Below are 25,374 nucleotides of genomic sequence, written 5' to 3'. Positions count from 1 at the left end.
TCTATTCATATTGTAGCACCATACACCATATGAACTGTAAAACTTGTATTGTAAAATTTATTTCACAATTTACAAACCAATAGCTAACATTTATTTTTAAACAAGCTATATATTACATGGCAAATATTACATATTTGAAAGTAAATGCCTGGATGCAGTATACTGTAAACAGCAAATGTTAATTTAAAAAGAAAAACTACTAAAAACATTCTCAGGTATCGTCAGCAAAGTCACACGGATTGAGGGAGGAAGTTTTCAGAGGTGACACTGGTTCAAAGCTTTCTTGGTGATGCACTTCAAAACTCGAAGCACAGGTAAATCTGCAAACTCCTCTGGCAGTCTCTGACCTTAACTCTCATTATTTGGTAAAAGGCAAATCCTGAAAAGGAAAATGGAGTAAGATTTTTTTTTTTTCTCAGTTCCATTCAATTGACAATCCAAAATATATCAAGATACTCACATACAGTAAAATCAGAACTACATAGCACCTTGATTATTATCATATACAGGATGTGTTGACATAATCACAGATGTCCAGGTCATCACTGCTTTGACTTCCACGAGACGAACCTGTTGAGGAGGAACAAAGAATAATCAAGTAATTATTTCGCAGGGGTGTGGACTCGAGTCACATGACTCCAGACCAAATTTGATGATTGCGACTCGACTTAGACAGCAATGACTCGAGACTTGATTTGGACTTGAGCCCTGTGACTCTGAAAGACTTTATGATCAGATCAGCGTCCTTATACACTCTCGCGCTTGACTGCGTTCAGGGAGCGCTTAATATACAGTATATGCTAGTATAAATTAATGGAGTAATAGCATAATTTACGACAAAAGAACCGAGATGCTAAAAAAAAGACATGATTCGTCTAGTAGCTATCTCCGCTCGTGAAGAGCGCCGCCCAGCAGACACACGGAGCGGGCATGAGAGGCGAGAGGTGCGGTGCTCGCCTTATTATTCACCTGCTGTCAAATGATAAACATATTCCTCACTTCTTTTGTTTGTCCGACACCGAGGTGCACCATGAGTGGCGGATCCGCATCCCGCCACGACCCTCGCAGCTCTGCCAACTCCATGTGCTTTAATTTTCATTTTTACTGGTAAAACACCTCTCAGAGACCTTTTTATTTTTTGTCAGATCTCCACTGTTTTTGTTCAATTCGTTGCATATTTAATTGCATGTGCATTTTATTTAAACCTCCATTAAGTTTAAAGTTAGTCCATAATCAAGATTTAAATCTGAGTTTAAAGTTCGGTGCAAAATAATTATTAGATAAACCTTGATTTGAGATAGATTTAAAATTAATCATTGCAAAAAAAAAAAAAAAATAGCTATAATTTGAAGGGGAAAAAAGCGGCAATTGGCCTAATGATCATTTAAATGTAATTATTTCTTTCGGGATAAATAATTGAATTCACGTGTTGTAAATCAGTCTGTAGCCTATAGCACATAGCCCCTAAATTTAGCGATCAACTATGCATATTATAAACTTAACATTTCACGAACAACATTTTGTCTTTGTTAAAGAATGGTAGCACAGCTTTTTTGAATGACTGTCTTCATGAGTTTGTCTGCCATCCACATTGCAGTTTTCCTCACATGTAAAGTATGGTAGCAGTTATTTCTGCTCACATGTTTTTAAATCTGTTTCATTGAGGTTCATTGGCTTAGATATAACACCTAGAAGCATATATTCTTCTTACGCACACATGCAAAGTATTGCAACTGTTATTTCTATGAAATTATCTTGTCTTTGCTATTCTGTTACTAATAAAATAGTTGTTTTTTGTCACTGCTTGTCCTATTTTGGCACAATCCCTAAATTGAACTTGAGTAGTTTTACTAAGGGCACCCATCTCACATGCAATGAAACGATGTAAAACATATTCTACCCGACTTCCTGACTATAAATTTGATATGGTAATTAATACTGAGACACTAATTTGGGCAAAGAGCACTAATGACTTGTTTAAGACTTGCCTATTTTGACTCGGGACTTGACTTGGGTCTTACTTGTGACTTGCAAAACAATGACTTGGTCCCACTTCTGTTATTTGGTATTTTGATCATATAAAAATAAAACTTTATATAATAATTGTTTGATAAATTATAAATAATAGTACATTTTATTATTTTAGTTCTAATACATTTTGCTATTCTTGTTTGTTAAGCCCCTGCTTTTTATCAAAAAGCAGCCTGCATTTGGAAAAGATACATATTTTAAATATTAAGTAAATATATTTATATTCTACCAGTCAACAGTTTTTGAACAGCAAGATTATTAATGTTTTTTTTTTAAAAGTCTCTTCTGCTTTTTTAAAGCAGAACCAAGTCTGCATTTATTTGATTCAAAGTGCAGTAAAATTCTAAAATATTACTATTTAAAATAACTTTTCTGTTTGAATATATTTTAAAATGTAATTTCTGTGATTCCCTCTGTACTCCAGTCACATGATCCTTTAGTAATCACTTCTAATTTTAATTCTGCTTAAAAAACATTTATTATTCTTATGTTGAAAACAGCGGAGTATAATTTTTTTCAGGTTTCTTTGATGAACAGAGTTCAGAAATATAAGTTTTTATCATTATAAATGTCTTTATCGTCACTTTTGATCAATTTAAAGCATCCTTGCTAAATAAAAGTATTAATTTCTATCACCCATATTATAATGAATACTGAAGGATCATGTGACACTGAAGACTGGAGTAATGAAGCTGAAAATTCAGCTTTGATCACAGAAATAAATTACATTTTAAAATATATTCAAATTAGTGCTGTCAAACAATTTATCGCATCCAAAATAAAAGTTTTTGTTTACATAATATGTGTGTGTGGTGTGTATATTAATTATGTATATATAAATACAAACACATGCATGTATATATTTAAGAACAATGTTATGATTATATATGTATATATGAATATAAATATATACATGTGCACAGCAAAATCTCCAGTGTTGAGGACTTTTAAGTGTTGAATTCTATAGGATTAACAGCAGCTAGTGTAAACAGCACCCTCTGGCCGGAGTAAATACAGAGAGTCACCACTGCGGAGTGTTATTAGTCACATCCGGGACATTTGCTCGTGCGCGCGCCTGACCCATATGAAATATTTCTCACAGGCGCCATTTTTTATTTGCGCGAGAATGGAGAACTAAGAAATTAAGTGTTTAATCTTACTCACAAAGTGTGTTTTGTAATATCGTTTTATAACGAATTTTACGTATTCGAGGTCTGCATAAAGACATTTCCTTTCACTCGCGATGCTGAACAGACGAGGACGTCGTTTCTACAAGGGAAATCCGAAAGTAACGTTAAGTGTTTTTATCTAATTTAATATATGTATTTTATAACATCATATTTATTCATAGCGACATTTATGTGCTGTGCTCTCCTAAACCTTCCTCAGAGAGATATTTTCTTTCATTCACGATGCGGAGCAGACGGGGAACAGTGGTTTTAACAAGGAAAACATCGAAAGTAAGTGTTTTACTTCATTTACTATATGTATTTTATAAAATAATATTATTTAATAATGGTATTTGTATGCTGTGCGTGCCTAAACTATCTGAAATGTTTCTCACTGATTTTAATTGATGTCAAATCAAACCACAGTAAACTGCCCAAATCTAAAAAACCAAATATCAGTAATTGTTTGTGTCTACTGACCAAATTTTGTGATTATTTTAAGCATTAATAGAATGAGTTTTCATAATGTTGGATTTGAGTGATCTTTCCATATATATTTCATATGTGTGTGTGTGTGTGTGTGTGTTTCATATATTCATATGTATATGTTTGAAAATACTCAAGCTCTCTATACTGAGTGAGTTAAATTGTTCACCATTCAAAGTGAATTTATGCCATCACAAGACTTGGAATATGTCACATGAGTAGCATGAACTACTGATCAGATATGAGTTTTTGGTATACTTGTACTGTCATTTATTTATGTGCTGTCCCATTTGTGTGCATTAATTTTGATAGGCGGAGCCCTGCCTCAGTGCAGTGAGATCAGCATGAAATTCAGGAATTGCGACCCATTTTCCAGTAAGACTGACTTTCCTTTTACAAAAAAAAATATACACTTACAGTGAGTTAAATGTTTTGCCTTAAAGGGGTAACAAGTTAGTTCACCCAAAAATGAAAATAATCATTTACTCACCCTTGAGTTTGTCTAATGTCGTATGTCCCGCTTTCTTTTTCGGACCACAAAAGGAGATTAAAATAAAATATCCCGATTGTGCTTGTCCATCTAATGTCAGTCTATGGCAATTAACATTAAGCTTTTAAAATAGGAGCAAAAGTATAGTAGAGTGGTCTTATGCGTCATGTGCTGTATATTCCAAGTGTTCTGCGGGTATACAATAACGTGGTGTGAGCAAACTGAAATTTTACATAGTATTTAACAAATATCCGAACTTGATTGTTGGTCTCCGTGCATGACTGTGTGTTCATGAGACACTATTGTTTCAGTTCACTCTGAATTGCTCACAAGTTATGAAAAAAATCAAGATTAATAAAAATGTGACATAAAAAAACAACACACAGAAATCCCCCAAAGAATATTTGTGTACTTTCTTCACTGAGTTGAATCTTTTTCTCTGACTCCGGACCAGAGCTTCGGTCATGTTAGTCAAAATGACAGCTGAAAGATGAACGTGATAACTTCCCAGACAGCAAGCAGTGTCGGCCCAGATTTGGATTTCACATGAGCCGGATCTGGGCCAACACTATGTTGCTGTCTGGGTTCCTGTTGCAACGAGCACAGCAGATATATTTACCTCAGAGAAAAAAGCACATAAATTGTATTTCATGTTGTGTTTTTATTAATCTTAATTGTTCACAACTTGTGTACTTTTCCTGGTCGAGTTAGACTGAACTACTTTGCTAAGAGAGTCTCATGAACGCGTGCATTCATGCACAGAGACCAACAGTCAGGTCAGGATATTCTGCAAATAATATGTTCAGTTTGTTTCTCACCAGACCCCATCATATATACCCAGAACACATATATGGCACGTGTCACCACTCAAAAACTTCTATTTTGGATGCGTTTAATCGTTTGACAGCACTAGATCAAATAGAAAGCAGTTATTTTAAATAGTAAAAATATTTAACAATATTACTGCTGTATTTTGGATCAAATAAATGCAGGCTTGAGCAAAAGAGACGTTTAAAAAAAATCTAACTGTTCAAAAACGCGTGTGTGCTTAATATATATCATTTCCATGTTTGTAGGTGAGAAGTGAAAGGCAAAGCAAGGAAAAAAGTTCTTACTGCTTAGCAGAAAATTATTTATAAAATAAATATATACTATTAATCTAGAAAAAAAGAAAGAAAGGGAAACAGCACTTACGAAAGGATTGTTTTCTGTCGTCTGGAGAATTTGTGCAATTTTCATAATCAGGAATGTCTGTAAAAAAAAAAAAAAATCCCACAGCATACACAGGACAAAGTTAGGATATGCATCGCAGCCTTGATTTGTGGTTATTTATGTTCAGCATGTAGTACCTGAGTCTGATTCATCCATATACATCTCACAGCCAGATATAACTTCAGACACATTCTCATCATTTTTTACATTTATGTAACGTTCTCCTACAAAGTTAGCATCAACAATATCAGAGGATGTCATGACTTCATTAATAAATGTATTTATAATGAAACAAATGTAAATAGATTGCTATTCTTATTTAATCTCAGATCTTCTACCTGAGCTCTGGGATGAAGCTCTGCTGGGTCTCTGAGATAGCGTGTTTGGAGAGTCTGGAAGAACAACTCTGGAGAAAAGAGATGTTTTCCATCAGGTTTACATGGATAATGATTCAGCTTTGGCCTGATTAGTAGTTTCGAATAACTGGTGAAGATTTGGGACCAAGCAGGTGTGCTCTTACATGTATTCACTTGGAGGCTGAACATACGGCTCATCGTCACTCTCTACAGAAGAGTCACATATTCAGGATTATTAACCAATCAGTCTCTCATGCACACGTGTTCATTCACAAAGAGTTTACATGTTTTAACTATGTGCAAACTAGCCAGATTTACAATACAAAAATGAGTCATTTGATTTCTGACCATGGCCATCGACATGAATGTTGATTCCCTCCTCACCGTTTTGATTCACATAACTGGCTTGACTTCCAGCTAGAGAGACAATTAGAAATGTATGCTTTAATAATAATAATACTCCTTCAAATTTACTTGCGTAGCACCTTTTATACATAAAGTGTAGCTCAAAGGGCTTCACAGGACACAATATAAAATAAACACAAATAATGATCATACAAAATTGCAATTAAATGCATTAAAAGAATAAGAAAAGAAATCAGTCACCTTAAAAATATAGGCCTATCTATTCAAAAGCTAAACATTTTTTTGTTTGAATTGTAGTAATGGAGCAGTAGACGCTAACAGCAGTTCATAAGTTGTCAACAATACCTTTTTTTCCCCATTATATTTAAGATATTAGATTAGTATATTGTCTCAAATGCAATGATGACTGTGTGTTACTCACTTTCAGAGGGAGGACAGGAGTGCACCTTTGTGACAGTAATAGATGGTGAACTGAGTGAACTGAGGAAAGAGTGATTATTAACACACTGAAACACGACACAGTCTGTGTGTGCTGTACATCTGTGTTTGTGTGTGAACTCACTTGGCTTGGTAAGGCCCAATTCTGGTATGATCCGTACGGTGCTCACCTGAATAATAAGGGATGAGACAAGCTATTTAGGCTATGCAGATATTTATGTAGAACAACGCAGATACAACAATTTGTGAGTTTTGTTGTAGTGTTAGCAGAGAGGAAAATATATTTACATGTTGACACGGGATGCCGAAGAATAAAACCTGGTCTGTATGAAGAGAGACAATGTTGAGCCAACACACATAAATCACCCCCCAATTATATAATGTAAGTGTATGAAAATGATGATTGAATTTGTGTGAAAAGATCCTTTATTTGGCAGATCCTGTAAGAGAGAGGCTGATTTCTTACGGTGGGTTGTATTCTGAATCACTGGGCCTCTGATGGATGGATGCTATAAAAAAAAGAAAATATAGCCAAAAAACACACTACATCATCCCATAAGACAAAATATTTTTTTTCTGGCCAAAATATGTTTAACAAATATGCTGTGAACAGTGAAGCTAACTGAAATATGAAAAAATAGGCTGTTTAGTTTCAATCTTCATGTACCAGAATATATTTCAGGGGCAAGAAAATACACTTCTACAGTGGCCACCATTTAGAATAAACCCAAGTGTGTGAATGTATTTTCTTGGATTGAATTATATGGAGGCCTGATAACTGATTAATACTTAAATTCATTAATAATAAAATACTTGTAAAATGAGCATTTTTATTTATTTTTAAATATATTTCCGAAAATATAGGCTACAAAAAATGGCCAAATATAGCCTCTATATATATATACCATTTATATATTATATTTAGCCTACTGTTTACGAAGATATATTTTGAAACCTATTTAACAAATACATTGTCGGCCATTATTTTTAATATTTTGAAATATATATTACAATTGAATATATTTGAAATTATATTTTTGCTGCATGGGCTGTCATGATGCTTTACAATTGGCTTGTAAATAATAAGTACGTTTACATGCACTTTATCATGCATCATGTTTTGGAATACATTTTTAACGGAAATCTTTCCAATGCAATTTAAATATTGATATTAGATATTATTACATGTAATTTGGAAGAAAAACTAGCTATGTGTTGCACATTTTATTGGTGCAAAGATGAGTAGTGGTGATATGTATTTTGTACATTTGCAACTGCTTTGTATCACTTGATTAGAAGCATCACAAATTAGCTGAACAGACATTCAGAAGTTGATTTTTTAAAATGCAAAGAATTTAAAATAAAAATAAAGCTCTGTAAACATTTGCATTTTTATAACGCAATAAGTGTGTCCCATCCAGTAATGTTTTACCTGGCTGATGCAACACATTAATAGTGTTCTAAAAGTGTTGTTATAAAACGGATAGTTCCGGTCCTTGATTCTGATTGGTTGAGCCACGTTCGAACCACTTTGTTCCAACCATAGGCTCCAACCACAACTGTTTCTGAGGAACTACATTGTTTGGTGGAAGAATACTATTTTTATCATTACGCTTATTTGCTCTGTTTTATTTTGTGGAACTTTACTAAGTAACGTTATACGGAATAACCATTTCTAAAAGCAATAAGCCCCGTGAAGCCGTGGTTTACAGTGAATTTCAGTGGTTTTAAGCACTCTGCTTCGCGTCGTGCCTAACAACGCCCTTTAGCTGTTATAAATTGGCTTCTTGGGCTTATTGCTTTATTCTACTACACACACATGGGGTCTTCATCCACACTTGGCCCAAATACAGGAAATACATCATATAAGTACTCAAGTGCAAAGACCGCACGCGTGGGTATTTGGACAAGTATGGTGTTTTTTTACGGAGCATGCGCAAGAGAGGCGATGCACAGCGCATCAATCTTCAGTCTAAATGTCAAGCAGCGCGTCGTGTTTTCTTGGACAGAAAGATGGTGACTGCAGCTCGACCACACAAAAACCTTCCGTAGCTCGATTATAAAATGTACGTGTAGGCCTACATCATACAAATCTTTCTCAGGGTTATTGTTATAGTTGTGCAAAACCATGTTGTGTGAGTATTCACATTTATTTTAATTGAAATTTAACACAAGCATCCTTTTTAACATAAAGCTTTGATAAGACAAAACATATTTTATTACAGATAAGAGTTAGGAGGCCTTACTTTGTTGGTTATGCCCCCAGCAGTATGTACAAAGACTGGTTACAAGGATGATTGACAGGAAGAGAGCCCCGCCTACCACAGACAGCAGTGCAGTGGAGTCCATAACTGAGAAGAGAACATCGATTTATGACAGTATTAGGCCACAGCGGAGAGCAACATCTTCTGAATCGGTGGTTTTAGGTTAGTGACTAAACCTGGGAAATGTGTCCATACTGTCATTTTGTATAAATGATGAAGCCACAAATGATTTTAACTATACAAAGCTGCTCTTTTTTGTTATAAGTATTGGCCTCGCACAATCTTTAAGAAACAGATGAGCTCTTCCATCCATGAGCTCTTTAAAACACTATTCATGATCATTTATTCCTTATCATTTAATTCTTAAAACCGAAGAGCTGCTCTGATCTCCACCATGGACATATAGCTTGCATCTTTCCGGCTACTTTATCGTTGTCTTGCAAATCTTGGTGTTGATGAGTAGTATGTCTAATCGTCATTTGTAAATGTCAGTAATCCTGCTCTTAACCAGCATCATCTTGTTTTCCAGTAAAAACATCTCAACATCAGTAAAACAGGATACATTTAACTGAGAAGCCAGATAAGTGATGCATAAAGACTTGTTTTTAGAGAACACTTACATTCAGAATAAAGATGTTTCATCAAATAGTCCTTTTAAATGAAATACACTTCTAATCTAAACACAGTCTCTGTTTCAGAAAATAAACTAGTTTAATTGGTCTATTAATAATGGCAAATAGTTCATATTCTAAATTCTCAAAATGGCATTTATATGGCATCTCGAATGATGCATATAGTTTGATAGCGTTTTGTGGTGGAAATTGCATTTTAAATAATTTTGCAATAAAATGATGGACTAAGGATAAGTTCCTAGCTTGCATTTTGGGTATCCTAAATGCACACAATGAAATATTTTCACACTTTGTGAAATTCAACAAAACTTACAGCTCAACTGAAAATAACATCAAATATTTGAATAACGTGGTTTTACTTAGATTTTTCTTTATTGACTCATCATCACGTTTAATTTTAGTACAAAAAACATTATAGTATTAAAGTTTTAAATATGTAATCCTCAAATTTTGATGTATTTTAATATTTTCACATTTTAATCCTTAGAGTTTGGGTTTGGACAAAGGTTTAAAAAACATCTATACCCAAAAGAATTTAAAAAGCGGCAAATATACATTTTGAAAGTATGATTATAAAAACTTCGAACTTCAAAATCGTTTTTAATGTGACAAACCAAAATATAAATAATTACTTTAATGCGACAAAACATTAACAAAAAGTGACAAAGTCTGGGACATAAAAACACAGAAGTCGAAGTGTATTTTATCAGATTTCTTTCACTTAACTATCACAATATATAGCAAGTCCTTTTTCCTAATAGTCGTTTTGGCAATGTATTATTCACTTGCTTAACGCAGTAAACGCAGTCTGCTTAATTAACACTATTATGTATAACACTCAAAGATCAAATAAATTCCTGATTACCTCAGCATGGATCACTGTGTGCATTTTAACAGATACAACAATCTCTGATTCTGAAAAAACATTTGCTGGTTTTGATTAGCCAAATTCTCAATCCGCGAAAATTCACTCAGCATCACCTGCCTTGCAAGCTTTTACACACCTCTATATATGTGAGCATGTGGCTGTCTGTGGTTGCATTCAGTGCCAGGAAACGGATTTCCTGTATTTTGCAGTTAGATGAGAAAAAAAACGGCACATTATGGTCTGGGTCTCTCTTAATTCCAGAGCTGTCAAGTTAAAGAAAACGACTAACCAGAACCCCCCCAAAAAAGCAGGGCAAATGACAACCTAAATGACGAAATACAAGCAAAGTTGCCTTGAGCAACTGACATGAGAGACATTTTGAAAATCAAATCATGGACTCTTCACTATTATAGTGCACTTTATCATGCACTTTTATTGTAATATATTTCAACAAAACAGGAGTCATTGCATAAAAACACTTGCATAATGGTTAGCACATGCTTTACCGTAAGATATTTAGGTGTGAAAAAAAAAAATAAAGGCCTGAATGCTAATGTAATTGGCTTGACGAATGATAGTGAATGTGATAAGGTTTCATTTGCGGTTGAAGACCTCTTGACCATTTGATCTATATCACACTACAGCCATATAACATTTAGAGTCAATTAGTATGAAAATAAAGCATCTAAATAAATCGTTTTTTGGCAAAAAGTTATGTTTGCTGTCAAAAGACTGTGTTTTGAAACATTAATCGTCTTAATATGAAGCCAGCACTCAAAATTGAGGAAGATGAATAACTGATTCATTTTCATGGCAATTTGAAACCTTTCGTTAATCGTGTCAACCAAGTTGGTGCTAAATGGCATGTTACTTCCATAGAAGAAAACCAAAGGTCATCAGCACTGATTGAAAGCATTTTTTTTTTTTTTACTGTATGTAGAAATGAAAAGGTTGATTGGCAAAAAAACAAAAACAAGATATGAATGAGTATTACTGTATTCTAACTTAATCTCTCTGTATCAGCACAGAAAACGTTCTCCCCAAAACGTTGTCAGTGTTATTAAAGAGAAAATAAAGTAAAAGGCTTACCAGTATCAGTAGCAGCAATCAAGTCAATCAAGACACCACACGTTCTGCTCAGCAGAAACCTGCAACCAAACTGCCGACCAGTTCACACACACACTGCAGATTGTACTAATCACACCTAACTCACAGCTCACACTGAAGGTGCCACCATTTTTTCTTCTTCCTCCCTCCTTGTTCCTCAATTTCTCCTTTAGTTCACCTCCCAACCCAAACTTAAGCAATCCCAGTAGTCAGTTGCTTAATATGCTCATATCTGCTGAAGTTAATTCCCTAAGTTTTACTATTTCATGAGCTGCTGAGGCGTGTCCTGACCTAAAGGGCCTTTGACGCAAAGAACTTCACTTTTAGGTGTCTTTCCTCGCTGCACTTGCTCTCTGCCTCCTCATAGGCTCATAGAAAGAGCTGTTCCGTCGCTTGCACCAGTCAGCATCTTTTTTTCCTCTCTTCATCTCTGTAACTGGCTGATCTCTCGCTCATTTCATCTCTTATATCTGAAGGTTCAGTTTTCTGTCGCCATGCAGATTTGATAGCATTTTTTTTCCTTAATTTTTATCATTTGTCAGATGTTAAGACTCAGACGATAAAATCGTTAAGGCATGATTTTCTGTAAAACCTGCTTTAAACCTTATAGATTAAGAAAAGCGGTATGTTAACTTGATATTGAGTTACATTGGCCACATTAGAACAAATCATAGTTTTGTGGTGTCCCATTGCAAGATTTAATAATAGGTCTTTTTTATTAAAACCCATAGTCAACAATTGAGCTAGGATTCATGCTTCGTAACATTTTTCAATAAAGTGTCACAGAACACAGCTGTTTCTGTTTCATGAGAAAGATGTATGTTAAAAAGCCTGATTTGAACTAGGTGTTAATTCGTTGCTTCGTTATGGCGGACAGTGAGTCATAATTTCTCAATCTCGCCTCCCACTCTTTGTGGCATTTTGGGGCGTTCTTGTAACCTACACAAACACAAATTACAGGAATGACATACTGGCACATTGTATTCTTACAAGCACAACATCATCCGCCGAAACGTTCCACTGCAAAGACGATGCATGTTTCGGTTGAGGTGCTTCAGTTTTCATAATTCATTCACGAGACTAACTTTCACAGCAAATTTACCAAACAGACTTGCATCTCTATATCCCACCTACAAACAGGAAACCACAGCAACTGAAAAACTTTATGATCATCTTTCTTGCCACTCTAGAGAGAGAGAGAGAGAGAACGCAAACATGCAAGAGACAGAGAGAAAGATATAAAGTAGAAATAAAAATATTTCGATGTGCCATAACAGATTTAAAGTATGTTGTAACGCATGAAAAATGATCAAAAAGACACAAAATAGATGAAATTCCTCCTTTAATGTTAAAAAAAAAGTTACAAAAGTTTTGACGGAAAAATTGGCAAATTACCTCGAACGGATTGCCTAGAAAACAACAATAGCAGAGGGAATGCACAACTCACTACTTTCCTTTAAAAACAAAAAAAGTTTCTTACAGTTAAAATGGCACATTAAAACATGCCATGAACCAGGCCCTTGCAACAAATCTAAGTAACAATGTTATTTAAAACAAATATAATCAAAGGAATTAATATGTGATTCATGCCATGGTAGCATTAGTGTTTCAGTGTACTTCTTAAAAGACAAAAAGCTCAAATGTTAGCATAGAAGAAAAAAACATTAAAACAGGAGGAAAGACTGAAGTTTGTAAAGGCAGATCACAGACAGGCTTCGGTGCTGCTCAAGCGCAGTATGATTCTGCTAGTTTTCAGTCACAGGTTTGATGAAAACAAATGCAACAGCATTTGGAGAGTACCTTGGTTTTAGTTAACTGACTTAAGATCCTATAGACAGTAATCTGAAAAATCCTTTGAGACCCCCTCCAGTAAAAACATCTAAAATATAATTTACATGAATTCTAAAACAGCTCCATGAGTTTCAATTAAAAGTAAAGAAATGTCCTCAACATATAACATTTTTTTGTGCCTCCGTCTCCTCCCACAGGACTCATCCGGGTGCAAGGCAGAATGGTCAACAGGACTTCCAGGTAAGATGTTCCTGATATTTTTGTTAGTTCGAAATGTTCCCAAATCAATATCGGTGTTAAGGATATAAACAAAAACAGAAGCATAATAAATTACTAGAAAGCTCCCTATTGTGGAGATAGTCCAATCAGTGATAACTGCTCCAGGATTGCCTGCTGACGGCACTGGCTCTGTCTGCCTAGGCCAATCAGAGTGCTGTTCCACATGTTGAGATCCTCGAGTCATCTCAAACTAAAACACTTGACACTGATACTTTAGTGGACCTCCCTCTCTTTGGAACAACAATTGGTGCGTCGTCTGAAAAATAAAGACACGTCAGTATATTAGATTTCCAAAGTACCTATAATGACCCTGACACATTAAATGACTGAGAATTGCATATAAAAAAAAAATGTCAAAACCGACAAATGGAAAAGATGACTTGTCAGCATTTTGCTTAATGAAAAGACTAAAATGAAAATTTATAATTAATTCAAAAACATACATTTATAGTAATGCACTTATGATAGCAAGCCACTAAATGCCATTCATAGACACTGAAGCTGTATTCAAACAGGAATATTTCTTCTTATTAGTGGCAATTCAAACCAATCCTCTGGGAAATACACAAACTAAAACTATTAAAATAAAATATAAATATTACATGATAAACTTAAATGTTTTAGACGTTGCACTGACACTAAAATTACTAAAATAAAAATTAAAAGATAAATAGAATATATATTTATTAGTGCTGTCAAATGATTAATCACATCCAAAATAAGTTTTGTTTACATAATGTGTTTGGTGTACATTTATTATGCATATATAAATACACACTCATACAGTATATTTTGAAAATATTTACATGTTTTTAAATGTATATATTTATATTATATATAAATATATTTAATATACAAATTCTTAAATATATACATAATAAGTATACACAGTACACACATTATGCAAACTAAAACTTTTATTTTGGATGCAATTAATCGCGATTAATCATTTGACAGCACTAATATATACATTTACATTTAGCAGACGCTTTTATCCAAAGCGACTTACAAATGAGGACAATGGAAGCAATCAAAACCAACAAAAGAGCAATGATACGCAAGTGCTATAACAAGTTAGCTTAACGCAGTACACATAGCACGTTTTTTTTATTATATAATAAATAAAAAGAAAACAGACAGAATAGAAAAAGAATAGAGCACGCTAATGTTAGAGGCCTTTTTTGCTTTTTGTTAATTGTATAATAAATAAAAAGAAAACAAATACATAGAATACAAAAAGAATAGAGAAGCTAGTGTTAGTTTTTTTAAAGAAAACAAGCAGTTAGTAAATTTATTTAATTTAATTTTTAAATAGAATTAGAATATATTTATATAATATATTTGAATGCATCACATAACAAATTACTAAAACTAAATATTAAAAATACACAAAATAAATTAATTCAATTCATAGTAATATGCATAAAAGTATTTAAAAAAAAACTAAAATAACAAAAACAAGACTTCCAAGAATCTCCTGAAATGACCGAATTCTATGGAAATACGAATGGCCTCTAATCTTTCATCAGTGAGCTCACTCACCGGAGGGCACGTAGTTCTCTGCCAGATGCCGGTCTTTCTCGATGAAGAGGGCCGTGGCCAGGAAGAAAGCTCCGCCCACCACGGCCACAAAGGAGCACAGCACGAGTGACATCTGAAGTGAACGAAACTCCCACATGTACGAGTCTGATTTCTTTATCGAGTCTGACACCTTAATGAGGGAAAAAAAACACATGACATGCAACCTATAGTGTTTTTTAAAAAATTTTTTTTGAAAGACATTTTGTGAGCGATTGTGAGATTGACGTACCACTCCTATGAGGTAAGGGCTAATAGCGTCGCCCAGCAAGTGCGAGAGTACAATCTGAAAGGCTTCCGCTGTGGAGCGCCGTGTGGGGATCACAACATACTGAGAGAAGAGAGAGAGGAAAGAAATTAGAACATTAAGAAAGAGACCTCATGCTGTTCCAAACACATATGCTGTTGTTATTTCACTGGGACACAAGACAAGACATTTCTAAAGCATTGTAAAGATATGAAATGGCTTTAGAACAGCGTTTCAAAGACAATATTAGCCAAAATATTTCCTATGGTATTTCTGTTGTAATTATAGCAATGCTGCTAATTTTTTTCTATTAACAAAAATTGGGAGTGTTGAAATTAAATTTTGTGATTCTGTTAGATTTTGATTTTTATGTTATTGAGGAGGAAAAACTAAATATTTATTTTTCATCTTGCTTTTTTGATGTTTTTAGCTTCTTAATTGTTTTCATTATTTTTAAACATATAATTCAATAATTGCAAGTCATTCTGTGGCCACCCCTTAGAAGCCCTTTAATTGAGAACCACTGCTTTGATAATAGTGTGCCAGTTATACATTATGGTGCTTTCTTGTCCTTAATAGACTTGGACAATCTGCGGACTCTGAACACTATATTGTCAAATGGCAATAACTATCTAACAACTCTTCAAACAAGCCTACTTCGGTGTTTTACGGAAAAAACAACAGCATACAAGTTGGCAAAAACATAAGGGTGAGTGAATAATAAAATAATCTTTTCATTATTCTTTTGACTTGGTAGTGGATAAAATGCAAGAAGGGAAACTCACCAGAAGGATATCAGCAACAATGGCCCAATTCATAGACAGGAATGTCTCACCCAGAAAGATAAAGACCTGATGAGAACACAAAATTATGGTCAGCATAAAACTGCCCTACATTCAACACTGCAGTCAATAACACTGAAAACACTTATAAAGTGTAAACGGGGTCAAAGGAGAAGTCAAATGAGTGACTTACATATGTAGCCACAGTGCTAGCCTGAGCAAACATGATGGACAGATAGAGAAAGGGAGCAGCGAGGAGGAGTCCTGCAGCACAGACTAGCGGATCAGCTTGAGGGGTTTTGATCCTCAGCTTCTTGCTCAATTGCACGCCACTCGCTACACCCAGGATGCCCGTCACAACTGTGATGATGCCAAAGATCAGACTGCAGGGCAGAGGAGATTAGAAGAACATTAATTAGTGCATGTTTTAACTTAAGAATATTTACAACACAGCATGTGCAAACACACTGTCGTAACATCATAATGGTACCATAATGTTTAAAGACTACAAAGACGTGAATAGAACACAAAAGTGTGTGTGCCAAAGTCACGTTGTGTATCTTGAGAGAATGAGGTGGTGTGTATGAGGGGCTGACCACCTGTCAGAGTTGTCACAGGGGGCTTTTAAACACGGCTGCTTCTCTCCAGTGAAGACGCCCGCTCTGAATAAAAAGGCAGGGGCCCACAGGGCCAGAGATCCTGTCACAAAGGCCACAGTCGTGAAGCCAAACGTGGACAGAACAAAACTTGGACTGAAACAGAAATGAAGAGGGAGACAGAGAGAGACATTGAGTTCAGAAAGGAAACATTCACTCATTGCAAATAACCACACAACAAATACCTCGAGAATCATATTTGTGACCCTGGACCACAAAACCAGTCATAAGGGTCAATTTTCTGAAATTGAGATTTATACATTATCTGAAAGCTGAATAAATAAGTTTTCCATTGATTTATGGTTTGCTAGGATCGGACAGTATTTGGCTGAGACAACTATTTGAACATCTGGAATCTGAGGGTGCAAAACAATCTAAATATTAAATATACAATAAAAACAGTGATAGTGAAATATTACTTAATTACAAAAAAAACTTATCTATTTGAATTTATTTTAAAATTTAGTTTATTCCTGTGACAGCAAAGATTACAATTACATAAATGACATATATAATGATGTAGAAAAATGGCACTCGAAATGGTAATAGTTCATATATCGTACTTTCATATGACTTTCTTCTGAGGAAAATACTGAAATTAAATATTTTGTTGTTTTTGACCCTACTGACTTCCAATGCATGGGCAAATACTTGCTGAAATATTCTTAAAAATATATGTATTACAACAGCAGCCACCAAGAGCAACGGTTATTACCCTTATATCTATAAAAAAAAAAAAGATTTGATATTTTATCATTTCCTTGATCATCTCAGATTTACATTTTACAGTTATTCATTTTAGCTGACGATTTTATCCAAAGCGACTTACAATTGCTATATATGTCAGAGGTCGCACGCCTCTGGAGCAACTAGGGGGCTAAGTGTCTTGCTCAGGGACACATTGGTGTCTCACAGTGGATTCGAACCCGGGTCTCTCACACCAAAGGCATGTGTCTTATCCACTGCGCCATCACCACCACCAGATAGAGGCTGCGGTGAGGTCACCAATAATTACCTAATAACAGAGGAAAACCCCTCATGCCAGTCAAGCAGCATTATCAGATATTGAAAAATTCCCTGCATCAAATCTAATGCAAAGGCTGTGACATCTTAATGGGCGTTTAAAGGCAACATGAGCTCTCAGAGACTCACTTCCTGCAGAGTGCTTTTATGTCCGCCAGCCAGCTGGTTCTGTGCAGCGTGTGCTCTGGATGAGCTTCGATCGCACCCCGCTTCGGCTCTTGAACTACAAAGAACAAGAGGATCACGGCCAGCAGCCCCAGACTAGGGGTCACCTACAAAAGAGAAACCAACAACAACAAAAAAGGAGCAAACAAAAAAGGCGGAGAGAGAATGAAAGTGAGAATAAATGTGAGAAAATTACAGAGAATTCTTATCATTGTATTTAATCTCCCAGTGTGATTTTGTGGTGAGAGCTATAAGCATGTATTGTATAATCCACCCAGAGACAGATAAACAGTGAGAGGTTTGGTGCTGCAGACATACCCGAAGAGCCCAGTGCCAATCCCCAGCCACATCATCCACCTTTGAGCCCACAATATAACCCAGACCACTGAGGAAAGAAAGGCCGGCAGATTTGAATGAGATTGGGGATCAGGTCTGGTCCACATTGCAGTTTATGCTGTCCATTTAAACAGATAGTAGTCGTCTGATCCACATATACAGTGACATATAATGTTTCGGGGGAGAAAAGTTTCTTTTTTATTTTATTTTTTTTTAAAGAAAGAAATAAAAACTTTAAGCAAGGATGCATTAAATTGATTAAAACTGACAGTAAGGACATTTATAATGTTACAAAGATTTATATTTTAAATAAAAGCTGTTCTTTTGTACTTTTTATTCATTAAAGAATTTATCCAAGAAAAAATGTCATGGTTTCTACAAACATGTTAAGCAGCCAAACTGGTTTGTTGCACAAATGACTACTGGACATTTAGCTTCACAATTACAGGAATAAATAAAATCAAAAATAGTTTTTAATTGTAATAGTATTTCAGAATATTACTGTTTAACTGTTTTTGATCACATAAATGCAGCCTGGTTGAGCATAAAAAAAAATTCAATAAACTTACCAAGTTTTTACTATAATTTAACAAAAGCAAACAGAATATTGCAATATTGCTCAATTTGAATGAACATATTACACAACATTTACATGAGAAAAAAAAGAAAGTGATTTACCCATATATAAGGCTTTCTGTAGATTTTGGAAATGTCTGGCCAAATAGTCATTAAGTCGATGTATTTAATTATTCTCATAAAAATTTAAATATCCAGTGACTAGTTGTTTCTCGGAAGTGCTCAACTGTAGCAGCCTGGAAACATATAAATGCAACTTTGTTTGGTGTGAAGGAAAAAAAAGATAATGTAACTGCATGTGGCAGAGTGTGAGAATGTAACCATGTGTTATGAATGTGCACAGAGCTGAAGTGTGAATAACCCGAAGACCAGTGTTTCCACCCAGTGTTCTGTTTGAGTGTGCGTGTGGTCCCACCTGCCCACTGGGATTGCAAAGTAGAAAATGGACAGCATGTTGGTCCTCGTCTCCTTGATGAACAGGTCAGCGATGATGGTGGGAGCAATGGTGGAGTAACTGGCCTCCCCAACACCCACCAGCCCTCGCGTCAACAACAACGCCCAGAAATGCTGAAAGAGGATTTTATTACCTTACTCTCTCAATATCACACTTTAAAATACACACTTTAGTTAAGACGACTGAAAGCTGATGCTTTGAAATATAGTATCTGTGTAAGATAGTATCTGTGTAAAATTGTATTCAAATATAAAGGGTAGGATTAACCTGTATGCATTCGTATGAAAGTCTGAATGGTTTAATGTAGGACTTACATCTTTTCCAACAAAGGAACTGGCTAGTGTCACTAGGGACCAGAAAAAAATTCCCCCACACATGATCAACTTCCTGTTATACCGGTCACCCAGGTATCCAAACAGAGGAGCCAAGAACATGTAACTGCAGATGAAGACTAAAAAGGAATAAAGAATCAAAATGAATGAAAAATTAATAAATAATAATAAGAGTGATAAGGATAATAAAATGGATTTCAGGTGTGAATCCGCTCACCTGTCTGAAGTAGTCCTGATGTTCCATCACTAATGCCGAAGAAAAACTCAATGTCTGGAAGTACACCTGCAAGACAGGAAGTTAACTGTTATCACAGCTTTTTTACGGAAGAATTAAAATACCATTGTGCATTATATGTTTTGCAGAGTAAAACAATAATGAAATCTTTCTACAGATATTTATATATCAAACAGACACTGGGAACAACAAATCTCTCTGCCTTCCACAAAGTCTCTATTACTAATAGCAAAAGTATGTGTATAAACATCATCGGAGTGTTGTTGCGGTTAACTAAAACTATTTTCTCGTTTGGCTCTCAGCGAAGGCGGTCGCATTTTCTCTCCTGTCCTCCCCTTATCTTCCCTGTTTGCTCTTCGTCTCATCTTGTACTTGAGAGATTCCTTCTGCAGTGCTCTGAAAAACTGAAGAATCATGGATTTGATCAACTGGTCTCGCAACAAAATTGACACCATCTTCTCGACGAGAACCCTGGGATCGAGGGGATCGGGGAACCTGATCGGGGTCGTGTGTCTGGCGACTCTTTCCATGGAGGACATTGACATCTACCTATTCGGAACCACGATAACGGGTTTTCTGCTGATTGGATTAAGCTTTGCTCTGGGTTATCGAAGAATTCAGGAGACGGAAACAGCTGTCCGAAGCCTCACAAGGCTGCCCGTCATGATTGAAAATTGATGGATTTGGAGACCAGAAAGGACTAAGAGATTAGCCGTGAAATTGGAATGCGGCTACTCGATCCAAGACCAAACAATCGCAATCTTATCTTCTTTCGGCTCCCCTAAACCAGCTGGCTCGGCAAGGTCACTGCTGGTGTAAACAACCCCGGAAGAGCACTGCAGTGAAGACGCTCTCTTGCGTTCCTCCCCCCTTCCAGACACCTGATGTTGTTGACTCTGTCAGGGTCCTGACCAAGGCTGTTTCCGTGGCAACCTGCTGTGTCGCTATTACAATCTGCGGACTGAGGCAACTTGTTTTTGAATTCCAGCGTGACGACTCACCAGGCCAACGAACACACGAACTCCACTCATATACTGATATGCATTTCACCTCCCAACCCTAATCCAACGCCTTCGCCGCTTCGCACCGCCACCTGACAAGCGGGTCTGTGACCGGCGCCTTGGGCTGCAGGACCGGATGGCTGCTTGCCAGAGCTGGATCAACTCTCCCCCTGTTGCTAGTCATGTGTCTATGTTATGATTATGTGCTTCTGTTGCTGAGGTGTTTTTTTCCTGTTCTCACACTGTACTCCCGCAGGAGCATAGTCTGGGGGTTATATTTTTTTTTTCTCCTCTCCCTTCCTCATGTTTATGCTGTATTATCTTCCAAAATTCCCTGTCTTCCTGTCCTGTCTACCCCCTTGTCATATTGTATGTATGTTTGTGTATGTATGGACAGGTTGATGGCTAATTTCGCTGGTACTTGTGACTAGTGACAATAAAGGGCTACTACTATTAAGTATAATTTCCCCTGTTGGCACCGATAGCCTCATGGGCAGCGTGTCGACATGTAGTGCTGTTGCGCTTCAGGCTTCCCGTGTTAGAGTCCCGCTCGTGGACCTAACCCAATCCCGTCCCCCTTTTTCTCTCCAAGTTCGCGTTCTGTCTAAGTACTGTCCTATTAAATAAAAGGTAAAAACGCCAAAAATAATTCTTTAAAAAATAAGTAATAATAATAATTTTCCCTAACTGAAAATCTAACTAAATTTAAAATAAAGCTGAAATAAAATACAAATGTTAGATGAACTTAAAGGGATATATTTTCACCCAAAAATGAAATTCTGTCATTAATTAATCACCCTCATGTCATTCCAAGACCTCCGTTCATCTTTGGAACACAAATTAAGATATTTTTGATGAAATCAGAGAGCTTTCTGATCCTGCATAGACAGCAAATATCCTTTCACGATCAAGGTCCAGAAACATAGCAAGGAGACCGGTAAAATAGTCCATGTGACATCAGGGGTTCAAACGTAATTTTACAAAGCTTCGAGAATACTTTTTGTGCACAAAGAAAACAAAATTAACTAATTTATTCAACAATTCATCTCCTTCGCATCACCCTGGCGCCATTTTGAAGAGTATCCACTGAATGTAAACAACGTATCCGGATACATACATTGGCATACGTTGTTTACGTATGTGATAAGTCGTTATTTTTGTTTTCTTTGCGCACTAAAAGTATTCTCGTAGCTTCCTAAAATTACAGTTGAACCACCGATGTCACATGGACTATTTTACCGGTCTCCTTGCTACGTTTCTGGACCTTGATCATGTAAGGATCCTTGCTTTCTATGCAGGATCAGAAAGCTCTCGGATTTCATCAGAAATATCTTAATTTGTGTTCCAAAGATGAATGGAGGTCTTACAGGTTTGGAACGACATGAGGGAGAGTAATTAATGACAGAATTTTCATTTTTGGGTGAATTCTCTCTTTAATCTTAAAAACAAAAATTAGAAATGTTGCTGTTGCAATTAATTGAAATAAGTGTAAAGTTTAAATCATAAAACTACTAAAACTGAAATGTAAGCTAAATCGAAATATTACAACAAAACACAAAAAGTAATACAAATGACAAAAGTACATAAATTACTAAAACTAAAATTATATGAAAATATAAAAATGTAAGCTTATTTTTTTAATAAATAATAGTATATATATATACCGGCGCCGCAAATGGCTGCAAGACCCGGATGGCTGCTTGCCAGAACTGGATTACTACCCTGTTGCAGTCGTGTGACTATGTTGTTGATTGACTATGTGCTTTTTGTTGCTGGGGTGTTTTTTCTGTTCTCACACTGTACTCTCATAAGAATATAGTCTGTGAATTATTCCCCCCCCCCCCCCCCTCTCCTCATGTCATGCTGTATATTTCCTCACTTCAAAACAAATTCCTCGTATGTGTAAACATACTTGGCGAATAAAGCTCATTCTAATTCTGATTCTGATATATATATTAAAATAACAATAATAAAATAATAAAATTTGTGAGATTTAAAAGCCCTCTGATTCAAAAAGAACAATTCAGGCTAGCATAATCTGATATCATGAAAATAAATCATGCTATCATGCTGTGTATGGGTGTTACTGCTGTGTGTCTTGCTTATGCATTTGATCTGAATCAAAAGGGATCCAGCATTGTACAGCAGCACTGATGCGCAGAAATCTAACAGCGCTGGTTACCTGCCACAGTGAATCGGTCCATATAGTTCAGCAGGTTGATGTAGCAGAGTACAGCCACAATCAGTTTAGCCCTCCTATCAGACACTCCGCTGGCAGACTCCTCCTCCTCGGGCTGAGGTGATCCCACCCCATTGTCAGTAGGCCCCTCCCCCTCATTATCATCTGAGAAGAAGGGTGTGGTGTCTGCAGAAATATATGTCCCGGACATCACTGGAGCAGAAAAAGATGTTGATGAAGAGCAAAAAATGCCAGTGTAGAGTTCAAATCAACAGTAGCAAAAAGTCTTAGAAATAAGTTTTACATTTACATTTTTGCATACGCAGATGCTTTTATCCAAAGAAGCTTACACTGCATTTTATCAGTTCACACATTCCCTGGTTATTGAACCTATGATCTTGGTATTACTAGCGCTCCTTTTTTGCACTTAGAGAATGGAATATTGCAGATATACAGATTCAAAACTTCCCTAGAGGACGGATGGTTTGGTCTACCACAATCAAAGATCCTTATGGGAAGCAAAACCAAAGACTGACTCACGGTTTCAGGCATTAAATGCTCAAGAGCAAAAAAAAAAAGAACAAAGTCTATCACTGGTTACACACAGACTATTGATCACATGCTAATCTCATCCTCACATGAGGATGTACAGTGGGGTTCAAAGTCTTTTAAAACCAAGCCAAAATGCATCTTATTTGCATGTTTAAAATGAAAAGCTCTTCCATAAATGATATTATCATTACTTTGTTTACAGTGAAAAACTGCAGACATAACTAATGCTTGACCACAAAATAGTGCAGGATCTGAATTTATCTTGTTCATTTCGTCACAATCATTCTTTGTTTTTATTTTAACAATTTTTTTTTTTATTTATACAATTTTAAACATTTATTCTGGGTTTTTTTGATCCCCATTGTTTATTTTTGTGTGAGACAATCCATTTAAAATATATAAAAAAAATTAACATTTATAATCTAGTTTGTCAGGAGTTAAGAAACACGTGGAGAGGGAAGTAGGCACATGCTTGGGATGGAAATGAAACTCGACACAAAGTCATGTGAATACAGTAACGAAGAAAAAACACTGAAAGAGAAATTACACTATGAGCTCAGAAAGTTCTGCATGCATGCAGGATTTCAGTAAATAATATATGAATGTAAATGTTTAGGTTTGATTAAAACAGTCATTAAGAGTTTCTGCGTATCAGTAAATGAATTTAAGTGGCCAAACCTAAACAGCTATGTGGGTTAACATATCAGAAGTATCCCTGTCTACTTTCAGTATCCTCAGGTTGTAGGTTGAATCCAACTAGAGAACCGGTTTTTGCTGACTGATGATAGCATGTGATGCTTGATGTTGGCCCAATACTAGTTTATGTACTGACATGCAGCTGGTTAAGCAACATATTCCACTGACACTGGTGCCAACAACAACAAAAAAACACCAACATTGCATTTTTCTTTTTTAGATGTGGTTATTATGGAAAGCTCCCACGGTGGTATAACGTTACTTATTTAAAACACACCCAGTGCACAGCATTCATTCACAACTACAGAACAGCCTTTAATTTAACATTGTTTACGCAGACATGCAAACCACGAAACCTGTGTTAAAGAGAGATATAAACTGTCTCCCGACACTTTGTTTACTGCTCCACAATCAGTCCTCGTATCTATAACGTTACTGTTGTTTACCTGGAAAATTCAAAGCGAAGTCAGAGGCGCAAGTCTTTTTTCTGGATGCTGTTGGGCTCCCTCTGAGTTGCCAAGACGTTTCAGGACGCTATCTTTACCTTACCTCCTGTGTGGGCATTTTTGAATCGCAGTGGAGGGTCTCGAGGCGAACTGTGCAGCGGACCGTCTTTATGTTTTGTTGATGATCTACAAGCTCAGCACGACGCCATAATAGAATGACGCAGTACTTCCGCTCTCTCTAGTCATGTGAGCGCCCCCCCAAAGTGATTTTCTCCTTACTGCGCTGTTTTGACAGATAAACATAACGTTCATTTAAAACCATGAGTGAAGAGGATATTATGGATTGTGCACCACACTAGCATTATATGCATGTGTTTTTACTTTGATTTTTATACACTTGTAATTCTGTGACTGTGTGAATGGATGGTCTGGCATGTATGGTCTAAAACGTATTATTCAGCTTATGCAAATTAAAATGACTTTAATAAGACAAGAGATGCTAACTAAATCACTAGTGAATTCTGAGCCTTTCATTTTCTCTTTTTGCGCTGATGAATGCTGGTGCTTTACCAGCACACACTAATTGTAAAGCAGTGATTAATTGTTAGAGCTTGATCAATAACATGA

General features: G+C 36.0%; 2 protein-coding genes across 2 annotated transcripts; both read right to left on the bottom strand.

Moving 5' to 3' along the window:
• Positions 1-44: 44 nt before the first annotated feature.
• LOC306856631 (uncharacterized protein) lies at positions 45-10,504 on the bottom strand. The gene is made up of 13 exons (XM_079395989.1): positions 10,449-10,504; positions 8,795-8,899; positions 7,015-7,057; positions 6,837-6,871; positions 6,673-6,718; positions 6,532-6,590; positions 6,093-6,161; positions 5,909-5,951; positions 5,727-5,794; positions 5,526-5,612; positions 5,371-5,427; positions 489-570; positions 45-379 (listed from the first exon to the last, which is right to left on the bottom strand). Exons 2-12 carry the CDS (start codon positions 8,895-8,897, stop codon positions 500-502), a joined length of 681 nt encoding a protein of 226 aa, XP_079252115.1. The 5' UTR covers positions 8,898-8,899; positions 10,449-10,504; the 3' UTR covers positions 45-379; positions 489-499.
• Positions 10,505-12,744: 2,240 nt separating this feature from the next.
• Positions 12,745-24,984, bottom strand: LOC306856619 (protein spinster homolog 1). Its single transcript, XM_079395974.1, has 13 exons — positions 24,748-24,984; positions 23,057-23,266; positions 19,856-19,921; positions 19,621-19,757; positions 19,268-19,419; positions 18,259-18,325; positions 17,905-18,047; positions 16,696-16,848; positions 16,290-16,479; positions 16,100-16,165; positions 15,300-15,398; positions 15,032-15,200; positions 12,745-13,745 (listed from the first exon to the last, which is right to left on the bottom strand). Exons 2-13 carry the CDS (start codon positions 23,262-23,264, stop codon positions 13,675-13,677), a joined length of 1,521 nt encoding a protein of 506 aa, XP_079252100.1. The 5' UTR covers positions 23,265-23,266; positions 24,748-24,984; the 3' UTR covers positions 12,745-13,674.
• Between the last annotated feature and the right edge of the window lie 390 nt (positions 24,985-25,374).

Source organism: Barbus barbus (genome assembly GCF_936440315.1).
Source record: "Barbus barbus genome assembly, chromosome: 3".
In the NCBI taxonomy this organism is placed as follows: domain Eukaryota; kingdom Metazoa; phylum Chordata; class Actinopteri; order Cypriniformes; family Cyprinidae; genus Barbus; species Barbus barbus.
The sequence above is the reverse complement of the archived record's forward strand: the minus strand, read 5'-3'. Positions and strand labels throughout refer to the sequence as shown.